Source organism: Schistocerca piceifrons, chromosome 1, assembly GCF_021461385.2.
Source record: "Schistocerca piceifrons isolate TAMUIC-IGC-003096 chromosome 1, iqSchPice1.1, whole genome shotgun sequence".
Classification (NCBI taxonomy): domain Eukaryota; kingdom Metazoa; phylum Arthropoda; class Insecta; order Orthoptera; family Acrididae; genus Schistocerca; species Schistocerca piceifrons.
In genome coordinates, this window is record NC_060138.1 from 354,882,893 (window position 1) to 354,896,718 (window position 13,826).

Below are 13,826 nucleotides of genomic sequence, written 5' to 3' on the forward strand. Positions count from 1 at the left end.
TCAATCTTCATTAGTCACTGTCCTTCACCCATCTATCCCCTTCCCTGTTCCCACTCCACAGCTTTCTATTCCACAAGTGCACGCAGTTTTGTTACCTCTCTTCTTTTCCGCTCCCTCCTCCCGTCTAACCTCCCGACTGCACCTAGCTGCCTTACCCTGTCTCCACCTCACCCCTCTACACTCCCACAGACAGCACTTTACTGTCCACCACCCATAATCTGCTCTCTCTCCTCCTCCCCTCCCCAGCTTCCTACTTACCCCCACCACCCATCATGCGCAATTGCTCGCAGTCTGGGCCCAGTAGCCAAAGACAGCAGTCGTGTGTGTGTGTGTGTGTGTGTGTGTGTGTGTGTGTGTGTGTGTGTGAGAGAGAGAGAGAGAGAGAGAGAGAGAGAGAGAGAGAGAGAGAGTTGTCTTTTTCGGATGAAGGCCTTCTGGCCAATAGGTAATATTTTTAGTAGTCTTTGTTGCACCTGTCTGCAACTCAACATCTCCACTATATAGTAACAATCTCTTCTTTTTATAATATTGTTATTATTTAGTACGTGTGAGAGAGTTACAGAGAGGGATGCTTGTCAAAGTAAAATGACAGACAACACAAGAAAAAAGTTTTGTTTCATGGTGAGGTTTGCAATAAAATTCTGACAGAGTACATTACAAGAAGAATCAAGCAACACATTACTTACTTCTGCACAAATCTAGCAAAATTAATCACAGAAATTGTATTCCTACAGAGGATTACTAACAGTTATTCTTCTCATACACCTTTATCTACACTCACACCCTGCTAACCACTGTAAGTGCATGGGAAGTACCATTGTACTGCTTACCAGGATGTCTTCTCACTCCATACAGGTGCAGTGTAATTAAATGACCTGTGTGTACTGTAATTAGTGTAACCTTGTCTTCACAGTCCCTATGAGTGATATATAGGAGGTTTCAGTACTCACCTAAAATCCTCATGTAATGCTGGTTCCTGAAACTACATAAGCAGGTCGTTACGGGATAGTTATGGTTTTTAAATTTCTCAGCAACTCTCTCCCATGAATCAAACAACTCCATTCATAAACAAAACAGCAAATGGTGGGAAACAACAGTGGTACCAAAAGCACCCCCTGTCACACATTGTATGATGCACTTGGAATTTGTAATAACCTCATCATGTAAAAACAGTTTCTTTACAATGATAATTATGCCACCATCATAATTGTCTAGCCTATCTCTGTGATATATATTCCAATCTGACTTTTACATTTCACTGCTATTCACTTCTGATTTCAACCTGCTTTATATTCCCAGTAACATGTGAGTTTTATTAGCATTAATAAAACACCAATTCTAGGACTCTAGCAGGGACACACTAAAATATTAGCATCTCCTCTTCCTGATCTGCCTAATTAATGTAGCTAATCTGTTTCTTTAAAGTTTAGTGCCACCTATAGATTGCTGCATGTAGAGACAGAGCTCTGCCCCTCTAATACAGTGCTGTGTGTCCAGGGGCTATAAGATTAGCCCCCACTATACATAATAAATCCGGTTTTTATGATAAGGGGTTGTACGTAACACACACATGTCCAAATAATTGTTTCATCATTTATTTTAGCATGAAAAGCAGTCAAACACAGCATTTTACACTGAAATAGTAACCGTTACTGCACTATTACTGCATTACCGTAACAAACAATTGCTAAGATTGGCAACAACCAGAAACAGCAAACTAATAGGCCAAAGTCTCCCAAATTCTAGTTATTTGAAACAAGGAGGCTGAGATGTCAATAAACAGAAAAGTGTATGAGTAATGATGCGAGTGATACATGACAATGAAGACAAACATTTATTTTATGTTTTACACTGACCACGCTTCTTTTTTTTTTTTTTTTTCAAAACTCGAAATGACCAGCAACAGCAAAACAAAAAAAGAGAACTTTTTAATCTCTCAACCATATCAGCATTATCATTTCAATCTGCCAAGTTAGTACAACTTTCCATTCACCTCTCATATACACTACAGGAGCACTAAAGTGTGTTTACTCCAATATGATGCAAGCATGAAATACAGCATACTCAAAAACAAATGCAAAACAATAGTATCTAATACCATTTACAACCCTTTACAATCATCTAAATAAATTAAATTTGTGGTGAGATCCTCAAAGCATCCACAACTGAACAATAAATGCTCTGTAAGATCACATACTACTAACAAAATATAATTTTTGTGTAAAATATCTATGTTTATGTCACCTTTTCTCTTCATTTATATCCCTCAGCCGTCGCCCACTCAGGTCTCTGCATGCCTCTCTATTAGTTGTTTTTTCTATTTGTGCACCGATTGCCCTAAGCATGGATCCAAAACCTATTGAAGAAGAAAATTTATTTTTAACTCTGTATGATAATTGCCTAATTAACAAGAGAATGCATATAAAATCACACAAAATGTAAAATAAGCAAAAGGCAACCACTCATCTACAGCAGACAGAAACAAATAACAGAAAACAGTATTCACACTAACTTTTGAATTCTTGCCTTTTTCCTAGCAAAAATACACACATTCATGCACACAACCACACAGACAACAAAATGCACATTCCCAAGCCTGTTGTGAGACTAATTACTGATTATTGATTGTTGAGAACAACTGCCTGGGCTGATGAAGGCGGGGAGACATAAGGGGAAGATGCACAACACAAGGAGAGGGTAGAGGATTAGTGCAAGACAAGTCTTTCAACTGATATAACTCAGCAGCTGGACAAGAAGATGAAAGGAAGAAAGAGGGATGACTTATAAGATATGTAGAAAGGGAGAAGGGATGGGAGGGGGGAAGGGAAAGGGCGGATTAGATGGACTCCACATACTGAAGGGGGAGGAAGAGTGTTGGGAGTGCACGATATGAATGGGGAAGGAGAGGTGTCAACAGAAGAGAGAAGGAAAAAAAGTACAGTGAGGCAGTGGGAAACAGATTGGCGGAGGTTTAGTCTATGGCGATTGCGAGTGCACGATATGCTGGACAGACAATTCTCACAGGCATAGTTCATAGAAGCCTGTGCTGGAAAGAAGTATCCAAATGACTGCACAGTGAAGCAGCTGTCGATGTCATTTTTGCTGTGGTGCGCAACATGTTCATCAACTGGATGGTCAAGTCTGTCATTTGCCACAGTTTGGAAGTGGCCATTCTTGCAAGTCATAGAATGCTGTACAGTAACTGCAGCAAAACCAGTATACAACACATCTAAATTCACACTTAGCCCTGCCCTTTATTGGACAGGAAAACCCTGTGACTAGACTGTTGAAGGAGGTGTGGGTGGGTGTGTGGGACAGGTATTAAAGCTGGACCAACTGCATGGAAATGACCCTTGGAAAGCAGAATTGGAAAAGGGATGGAAAAGTACATTATGTATGTCAGGTGGATGGCAGAACACAACTTTGGGTGATGTGGGTAGGATTTTGGGTGACATATCCCTCATCTCAGGGTACAATGAGAGGTAGTCTAATCCCCAACTAAGAACGTGGTTGAGGTTTGCAAGGCCAGGGTGATATTGGGTGATAAGAAGAGCGCTGGTTGGTGGCTGGTTAACAGGTTTACTGGTGTTGGAGGAGATGGCATGGGAGACCTGTTTGTGGACGAGCTGGAAAAGATAGTGTCTATCAGTAAAGGTTCTGTTATGGTTATCAGTATATTTCAACAACTCCTGCTTTCCACTGCAGAAATTGCATCCCTAGGTGGTGAGGATGTAAGGAAGAAACTTTTTGGCATGGAGTGCATGACAGCTATCGAAGTGGAGGTACTTTTGGTGGTTGGTGCACTTGCTATGAGCAGACGTATCCAGGGAGCCATCTGAGAGTTGGAGATCAATGTCTAGGCAGGTGACTTGTTAGAGAAGGACCAGTTGAAGCAGATTTGTAGGTGATGAGGTTATGGAGGAAAGAATAAAGGTTTCCAGGGGACATTTGGAAAGGTAGTGTTCCATAGCAGTAAGGCCATGGACATGAGAGATGATAGTGAATAAGGATACTGCATTAACAGTGATCAACAAGAAGTCTAGTGGTAACAGGACAGGAACTGTGGAAAAGAGGTGAAGGAAATGAGCCTTGTCTCGGCTGTAGGACAGGAAATTATGGGCAACAGTTTTGAGGTGTTGGGCAACAAAGGCAAAGATGCATTCTGTAGAAGCACTATACCAAACCACAATGGTACAACCTGTAGGGAGACCTGTTTGCAGACTTTGGGGAGTGGGTAGAAAATAGGAATTTGGGGTAGGGGGTGGTGCTAGAGTAAGGAGGGAGGTGGGTTCAGGTGTCAGGTTTTGGGATGGACCTAGGGCTTAGAAGAGCTGCTGGAGGTCATTTTGGACTTCAGGAATGGGATTATGGTCATAAAGCTTGCATGCAAAGGTGTCTGAAAGTTGGCGGAGATGTTCGGCTCAATGAAGAGGAACTTAGGAAAGGAAGGTGAGGCCCGGTTGGAAGTGAGGAATTTCGGAAAGATTACCATGGGATAACTGGATGGAAAGGGGAAAGATCACAATTAGAGGGAAGTTAGAACTGTTTCAAATGAGGTTCTATATGGAGTTTTGCCTGGATGTTGTCAATGGATGTGACAAAGAAATATCTCCACTGCAAAGAACAAGCAAAGGAAAGGCGGTCCTTCACAAGTTGAGTATGGTTGAAATTAGGTTAGGTACTAAAGATGATTCCTTAACAAAGTACAGAGACTTCTGCAGGGATGCAGAAAGATTGACAAGTGTTACATGATAGGAATAGGGTGTTTCATGGACGGCCGAGTAAGTCAGCAAGGGATGGTCCAGAAGCTATGAGCAGTTGACAGGGAGGGGGGGGGGGGGGGGGGGGGGAGGGGGGAGGGGGGAGGGGGGGGAGAGTTGGACTAGAGTGGTAGGCTCTTACTAAGCTATAGACAATCCCTTGCAGATATAAGAGTAGCTGGAATAGCTTCCTCGAATGGAGCTGGAAATGCTGTTCCAACTGCTGAAAGGCAAATTTCTACTGCAGTGATGGCATTCAAGAAGTTGTGGCCACAGACTGAAAGGATTTTTTGGATATAGTGGAGGCTGTCATGTATGGTATGAGCTTGGTTTGTATGATTATGAAGGACTTGATTGGTGTGCATGAGGGACTGATGGAATAGGAAAAAAGGAGATTCTTGCAGTAGGATGGGTGACAGCCTGGGATGCCAATTTATTGGTAAGCTCGTTAGGTGGGATACCATGTGACACATAAGATTTCAGGACAAGGATGTGCGACTAGAGTTCTGCAAGGACAAAAGATAGTTTTCAGAACTGGCAGAAACAGATAGAGCAGGAATTCATGGTGGGATTATCGGGAGACAAAAGGATGAAAGGATTTACTGAAAAAATTGTTTAAACAGACTGAAAATAAGAAAACTGACACTTCTTGTTGAAGTGTTATAATGGAAATAAATCATAGGTGGTATACAGAAAACCATGCAGAAAGTTAGAAGGAGGCTCAAAAAAAATGTTTTAAAGAAGCAGGAAGAAATAGGCATGCTTACAATGAAATACGTTCAATCGCAAATTACACACACAACAGTGAGAAATGCGCTACAGTACAATGTGATCATAAACAAACACAAGCAATCAGCTAACAGTCAAGTGAATTGGCAGTGGAGAATATGTTAAAAACAGAAGTGGAGCGAACTGATGTAAGGTGCACATTCTTTGCAGGAATGTGCTGTAAACTACAGGAACACGGTGGGAAATATTAGTTGTAAATATTTCTCTATTCACAATAGGGAGGAGAAAGGTACTCATTCACAAGTCCTCAATTATCAAATAATTTTTAAAGTTCATCTGAAAGACCACACAATAACAAGTGAGGTCACGAGTACTACAAAATTTAAAATAACCAAAATGAGAATAACACCAATAAATTTATTTAGGCAGTATTTTAAATAAGTTATGACACTGTCATATGTCACTGAATTAATAACTATGGTAAGGAACATTCTGGTAGAACATTAATAATTAGGAGTAAAGGAGAGTTAATAGCTATTGCACATCAGGTTTTAGTGGACTGTAAGTCATGAATCAACATGAATTGTTGCAGCCAGCAAGAAATCACAATGGCACAATCCACTTTCTCATTGGTACATCTCATTGGGTAATCACAGCAGGGGACAGACCAAGAACATCTGGATTGGAATAGTAAACAATTCAATCAAAGGTATTATTATTATTATTATTGTAATTATTATTATGCACTTGCTAAACAATACTGAATCTGCTTGCTTTATTCGTCTCTTGGTTTCTCTCTAAAATTTTTACTCCCCATGCTTCTCTCCAGAACTAAATTGGTGATCCCTTGAAGCCTCAGAATGTGTCCTAGCAACTAATCCCTTCTTTTAGTCAGGTTGTACCAAAATTTCTCTTGTCCCCAATTCTCATTAGTTACATGACCTACCCATCTAATCTTCAGCATTCTTCTGTAGCATCAGATTTCCAAAGCTTCTGTTCTCCTTTTGTCTAAACTGTTTATTGTCCAAATTTCATTTCCACACATAGCTACACTCCATCCAAATACTTTCAGAAAGGACTTCCTGACACACAAATCTATACTCGATGTAAACACATTTCTCTTCTTCAGAAACGCTTTCCTTGCCATTGCCAGTTTACATTTTATATCCTCCTACTTCGACCATCAGTTATTTTGCTTCCCAAATAGTAAAACTCATTTACTACTTTAAGCGTCTCATTTCCTAATCTAATTCCCTCAACACCACCTGATTTAATTCATCTACATTCCATTATCCTCGTTTTGCTTTTGTTGATGTTCATCTTATATCCTCGTTTCACGATACTGTTCCATTCCATTCAACTGCTCTTCCACGCCCTTTGCTGTCTCTGCCAGAATTACAATGTCATCGGCAAACCTCGAAGTTTTTATTTCTCCTCCCTGGACTTCAATATCTACTCCAAATTGTTCTTTTTCTTCCTGTACTGCTTGCTCAATATACAGACAGAATAACATCAGGGATAGGCTACAACCCTGTCTCACTCTCTTCTCAACCACTTCTTCCCTTTCATGCCCCTCATCTGTTACAGCTGTCATTTGGTTTTTGTACAAACTGTAAATAGCCTATCGCTCCCTGTATTTTACCCCTGCCACCTTTAGAATGTGAAAGAGAGTTTTCCAGTCAATAATGTCAAAAGCTTTCTCTAAGTCTACAAACACTATAAATGTAGGTTTGCCTTTGCTAACCCTACTTTATATGAGAAGCCGTAGGGTCGGTATTGCCTCACGTGCTCCTACATTTCTCCAGCATCAAAACTGGTCTTCCCCAAGGTCGGCTTCTACCAGTATTTTCATTCTTCTGCAAAGGATTTGTGTTAGTATTTTGCAGCCATGACTTATCAAACAAATAGTTCAGTAATTTTTGCACCAGCCAGCCCCTGCTTTCTTTGAAAATGGAATTATTATATTACTCTTGAAGTCTGAGAGTATTTCACCTGTCTCATACATCTCGCTCACCTAATGTAAGAGTTATGTCATGGCTGGCTATCCCAAGGATATCAGTAGCTCTAATAGAATGTTGTCTACTCCTAGGGACTTGTTTCAACTTCAGTCTGAACAGTGCTCTGTCAAATTCTTCACGCAGTATCGTATCTCCCTTCCCATCTTCCTCTACATCCTCTTCCCTTTCCATAATATTGCCGTCAAGTACGTCTGCCTTGTATAGACCCTCTGCATACTCCTTCCACCTTTTTCCTTTCCCTTCTTTCCCACCTGGGCACTCTATTTTCATACAGACGGGTCTCTCTTCTCCAAAGGTCTCTTAAATTTTCCTGTAGGCAGTATCTATCTTACTCCTAGTGATATATGCTTCTACATCCTTGCATTTGTCCTCTAGCCATTCCTGCTTAGCCATTTTGCACTTCTTGTCAGTCTCATTTTTTAGACATTTGTCTTCCCTTTCGTCTACTTTGTTTATCACATTTTTATATTTTCTCCATTCATTGATTAAATTGAACATCTCTTGTGTTATGCAATGATTTTTACTAGCCCTCATCTTTTTACCTACTTGATCCTCTGCTGCCTTCACTATTTAAAACTACCCATTCTTCTTCTGCTGTATTCCTTTCCCCCGTTCTTGACAATCGTTCCCTAATGCTCCCTCTGAAACCCCCTACAACCCCTGGTTCTTTCAGTTTATCCAGCTCCCGTCTCGTTAGATTCCTACCTTTTTGCAGTTTCTTCAGTTTTAATCTGCAGTTCATGACCAATGAATCGTGGTCAGAGTTCACATCTGCCCCTGGAAATGTCTTATAATTTAAAATCTGGTTCCTAACTCACTGGCTAACTATTATATAATCAATCTGAAACCTTTGAGTGTCTGCAGATCTATTCCATGTATACAGCTTTCTCTTATGATTCTTAAACCAAGTGTTAGCTATGATTAAATTATACTCTGGTCAAAATTCAAACAGGCAGCTTCCACTTTCCTTCCTTTCACGCAGTCCATATTCACCTACTATTTTTCCTTCTCTTCCTTTTCCTACTATTGAATTCCAGTCCCCCATGACTTAAATTGTTATCTCCTTTAACTTTCTGAATAATTTCTTTTATCTCATCATACATTTCCTCTATCTCCTCCTCATCTGCAGCACTAGTTGGCATATAAACTTGTACTACTGTGGTGAGTGTGGGCACCATGTCTGTCTTGGCTACAATAATGCATTCAGTACGCTTATCTGCATTTTTATTTTTCTAACCTACCTGCCCGATTCAGGGATCTGACATTCCACACTCCGATCCGTAGATCACCTGTTTTGTTTCTCCTGATAACGACATCCTCCTGAGTAGTCCCCGCCAAAAGATCCGAATGGGGGACTATTTTGCCTCCAGAGTATTTTACCCAAGAGGATTCCATCATCATTTAACCATACAGTAGAGATGCTTGCCCTGGGTAAAAATTACGGCCTTAGTTTCCCCTTAAATTCAGTTGTTCACAGTACCAGCACAGTAAAGTTGTTTTGGTTTATGACAGAAGACCAGATCAGTTAATCTGCAATTAATATGAAGCTCACACATCTCACACGTTCAGGTAGCTAATGCTGTTATAAATGAACTTGGGTGAAAGAAGGAAATCTGGGAATGTTGGAGTCAAAGGGTCAGTAAAAGTAATAACATTAAAAAAGGGTCCTACCTGTTCCCACAGTATCGTTCTTGGTTCCCAGAATCCCATTACTAAAGGGGAAACAATGAGCCAAAAATAGTACACGTGTTTAACGCAAGTAATAGCGTCCCAGGTCTCTCAGAAAGAAATGTTCTATAACTTACTTGTCAAACATGCTGAATACCGGTATAGAAAGAAGCACCATCAATCGCAAAAAGTAATTGCAAAAGTATGTTCAAATAAGTCATTGTAAATTTCACGTGTGATTGTATCTTGTGAACAATTGCCAAACAGATTATTTTTATGCAGTACAAATTCTTTTATGCAGGATTCAAATGCAGCCACAGCAGAAGGGTCAGAATTAGAGTTGTGCACAACGCTGGTTTCAGCCTGGCCAGCCCATGTGTCACTTGCCGGCCCCTATGTGTCACACAATAGCTTGCTGGGCTGGCGGAACCATCCACTGCACTAAAGACAGCACGCTTGCAGGTCAACCCATCAGTCTGTCGGCTCACCAGCCTGCTGTACTGTGCAATCTGCTACCAAGCAGTGATCCAGCCTGTTGCATGTGCTGCAGTCCACTGTTTCTGTGGTTACATAGACTTTCCCAGAGTAGTGACTAATGATACTCTTTTTGGTTATACAGCCAGATAATGTAGTCATCTTGACATAATATTTCAACAGACCAACTGGCTGCCATCTTCAAGTGGGTATGCTGATGCACAATCTCACCAGAACTGAGTTTCCAACAGATTTGGCAGCTCCTCTGTATGGAAACTCAGTTCCAGAGAGACTGGGCATCAGCATACTAACCTGACGACGGCAGCCAGTTGGTTCGTTGAAATGTTGTGTCAAGATGACTACATTATCTGGCTACATACCCGAGAAGAGTATCATCACAATTTGTCTATGTCTGCTACATCCTAAAACTTCTGTGGAAAAGATATGGCTCTGACATAGTGTACTAGTTTATGCCTAGGGCAGTAATAGATTCATACATTGTGACTGTTAGTGGTTCCGCCCTATTTGAGCAATGTCTTTAGTTCTGATGATGAACAACTTTGATATTAAGAATCTATCCAAAGGTATTCTTTAATTGTTATCACTATCACATGCACCCTTGTGATCACAAAAAACACCTACATGAATACTGGAACTGGTTGGAAGTAAAATAAAATTATGAACTGGCACTACTATGAAGTATGCATGCCCAAATATTCTTCGAAACTGCTGCCCACATGCCCCTGCACATTTAATTGAAATTATAACAAAGGAGGAGAAATATTACGATTTGCAGACAGAGGCAGAATTAAATGCAGCAGAAGTGACAGGGTGCTCCTGCGTGATGGAGATGCAACAAGCCAGTGGGACTTGTCAATCCCTGGCCTGATGGGTTGTACTCAACTACAGTGTCCTGTGATTCAAATGGGCTGTCCCTGAGCTGGACAGGTGTGTTGTTGCATATGAGCCCATTACATCATTTTATCTCCACGCTAACCAAAACTCCTTCGTGTAGCTTATTCATTTTGATAACATTGTGAGACACCATGTCATACTCAAACTATTTTTGTGCTTCATGGTGTGTATCTAGTGACTAACTGAACTACAATTTTTGCTCCAAGCAACCAATTATTATTTGTTATCGACTCTGGGCCACCTTCAGAATCCACACACACTTGAAGGGCAATCTGTCAAATTACTAACTGGCTAATAGGCAGTCATAATTTTTTTTTTTTTCCATTCAATGTTAATGTAACTCCAATACATCTTTTCAAGCAGCATAACTATCCTCATAACTTTCATTTCTTCACATATTTTGCCTCTTTGCCTACTTCTTTTACTTTCTATAATTTTTTCCCCCTCCTTGCCTGATCTCAACTTGTCTTGTATTCTTTTCAAAGTACCCCCTCTTTCTTCCACCTTCCTGATATTCTAACTTGCATTTGTATGGCATTTCATTTTTCACTGCATTAACATAATCCCTGAAGAGGAAAATATTGAATTAATAATTATTTTGTGGTTTGACTACGGTTTGTCACAGCTGACCATCTACAATCTGCACCTTCCTCTTTAAATCCTAATTACAAAATATACGGCCAAAAGGCAGCAACACATTTCAAGTGCAGTCTGTTTTAGATGAAATGCATTCTTACAACATGAAAATAATTCACTTCATGTAAACATTTTGGTTTCTGGAGTTCAATGGTCACTTCTCTTTCAAGGACTTCATTACTTGGCAATATTCACTAAAAATAATGAAGGCTGTAATAGATCTTAATATAGAAAACAAAAGCAATGTATTTCAAGCATTCAGAACTCAATCTACTTAACCAGTAATTTTTGGCAAAAATGACAATAAAAGAGTACTGGGTTAGGATCAAAGAAAAGCCATCAGGTGTGTGTGTGTGTGTGTGTGTGTGTGTGTGTGTGTGTGCGTGTGTGTGTATTGTTGACACACCAAAAGCTGTAATTCTGAGAGTCTCTTTTTTTGTGCCTATCGTGGCTCAGCATCTCTGCTATATGGTGAGTAGCAACTTTCCTTCTCATAGTATCGTTACATTCCATCCTGGATTTGCCAGTGTTTCATGACAACAAAAGAGGTTTAAAGGAAAAATTAAGTTTCACAGGAAAAACCTAAAATAATCCACTGTCCAAAATAACCACCTCGGGCTAGAAAGATGAGTGGAAGGGAGCAATAACACACATCATTTGCTTGACTTGATTCACAAAGAGAGGCTTGCAGAAAGCATGTATGTTACATGTACAGCCTTTGCACACAAAAGGTCATGGTATTCGGAAGATGCAAAGACCCAAATCAACTATATATTAATTTCAGAGAGACAGGAGTTTCCCCACATCTGACTAGGTGAGTACCAGGCTGGTACCCAAGTCCTGCTTTAGCTACACAATTTGTACATTTCTGGAAAACTTTCGCACTCTTTCATACGAATAACACTATACGCAGACAGTTGGGGGTGAACACATTCAGTTCTGGAGAGTGATACGCTGTTGGCAGGAAGGAACCCTATGTGGATGTGGGGCAAAGGTACAAAAAAGTGTTCTGACAGATACTACAGGGTGTATACATGGACAAGGAAAAATATTCCGGATTTTTCCCAGATTTCCCGGTTAAAAATACACTTTCTCCTGGATGAAAGTACACTTTTTCTATGTTAAGTAACAGTATACTTTTCCTCATAACTGTAAAACTTATCAATCCTTTCAATGGTTGTGGTACATAACACCAGCGTAGAACTTCCCAGCACTTTAGAAAATGAAAATCAGGGAAAAAAACACATTTTGGAAAGATGTCTGATGTGCACCAAACACCACATGTTACCTTCCGAAGGATTGAAATTGAGATTGTGATGCGCTTTTGTACGCCAGGCTTAGCTCATGTCATGCGATCTCACCAGCCGATGACAGCGGATATTCAGAGCATAGGACACTTGATGTAGTCAGCCAATAGCAACATCACTGTTAAGTAGCGCAAACACACAAATAGGAAAAGGTAATGGTTTAAATTAATATACATAGTGCTCCTACAAGAAAAGAAAAGCTTTCACGTTTAATGTTGGTCTTTAAGATTAATAAGCTGCATGAGAAGCTAAGCTTTTGCACATAATGTTGACCTTTTTTGAGCATGTTACACTTCAAGATACAAATGTGCCAGTAAAATTTTTAACAAAGACAAATGTTTGACCTTCTGGGCTCGTAAATACTCTAAATGGTCGTCTTCAGAGATTTGATTTTTGAACAATAGTCAAACGCTCTGTGATTTAAGAAATTCATCGGATATTCGCGCACAGAGTTCATCTCGCATAAAAGGAAATTTACTTTGAAAGTAACGCTTTTCAAACAACCATTTGGAATACTTTCCTGTGACCTGTTTGAAATAGGTTCGTTTCAGCAGTTGCCAGAGAGCGCCAGATAACAGGCGTCGCCACACTTGCGCAGCTACGATGATGCAGGAAGCCAGTACGTTCATACATGTAAAACATTAAAAGATCTTACATTACGTCAAAAAAAAAAAACAAGACATTAGAGGATACTCCAAGAGCATGGGAATTTTGTGAACCATACTAAAATGCATAATTCAGCTTAAAGTGCACATTCGTATGTCCAGATTCAGATGTAAATTGTCTTGGAGTACCAGTACTGTATTACCTCATATTTTGTTCTTTATTATGGCATAATGCCATATGCGCTAGAAGATGAAATCGTGAACTTGAAATGCAGCGAACAGTTGAAACTAGCCAATAGTGTGGAATTAAACACTTTGTTTAAAATAAATTGACTGCCTCAGAAGAAAAGATCAATGAAAGTCAAATGTCTTTAACAAACCGACAAAAATGACTTCATCGTTCTGCAAGGCGATTAACACTTGCTGTCAGAAAGGTGGAATAATATATTTTAGCCCTCTGTCATTATGTGAATGAATTTTAATTCACTTGATAGCTCCCAGTCACAGAAATTCATTTTGTTTTCATTTGACGTGAGAGCAATAAATGAAGAGGAAACAGGAAAATCACTTAACGTAAACACAGGTTACGTGGAGACTACCACCTCCCCACTGCTCTGTGCATCAGGTCCAGAGCTACGATATTTCCGAACTGGAGCAATATTAGATAGTGGCACTCCCCCTCCCTTGAGTGTTTGAGGTAGGACGCCAAAAATC

The 13,826-nt window shown here is 40.1% G+C and overlaps 1 protein-coding gene across 1 annotated transcript in view; it reads right to left on the reverse strand.

The window, feature by feature from the left end:
- Nucleotides 1-13,826, reverse strand: part of LOC124788638 (replication stress response regulator SDE2) — a 49,277-nt gene that overhangs the window by 20,854 nt on the left and 14,597 nt on the right. Inside the window, exon 3 of the mRNA XM_047255911.1 lies at nt 2,245-2,356. Within this exon, the coding sequence (XP_047111867.1) occupies nt 2,245-2,356 (112 nt within the window). The remainder of the gene's footprint in view (nt 1-2,244; nt 2,357-13,826) is intronic.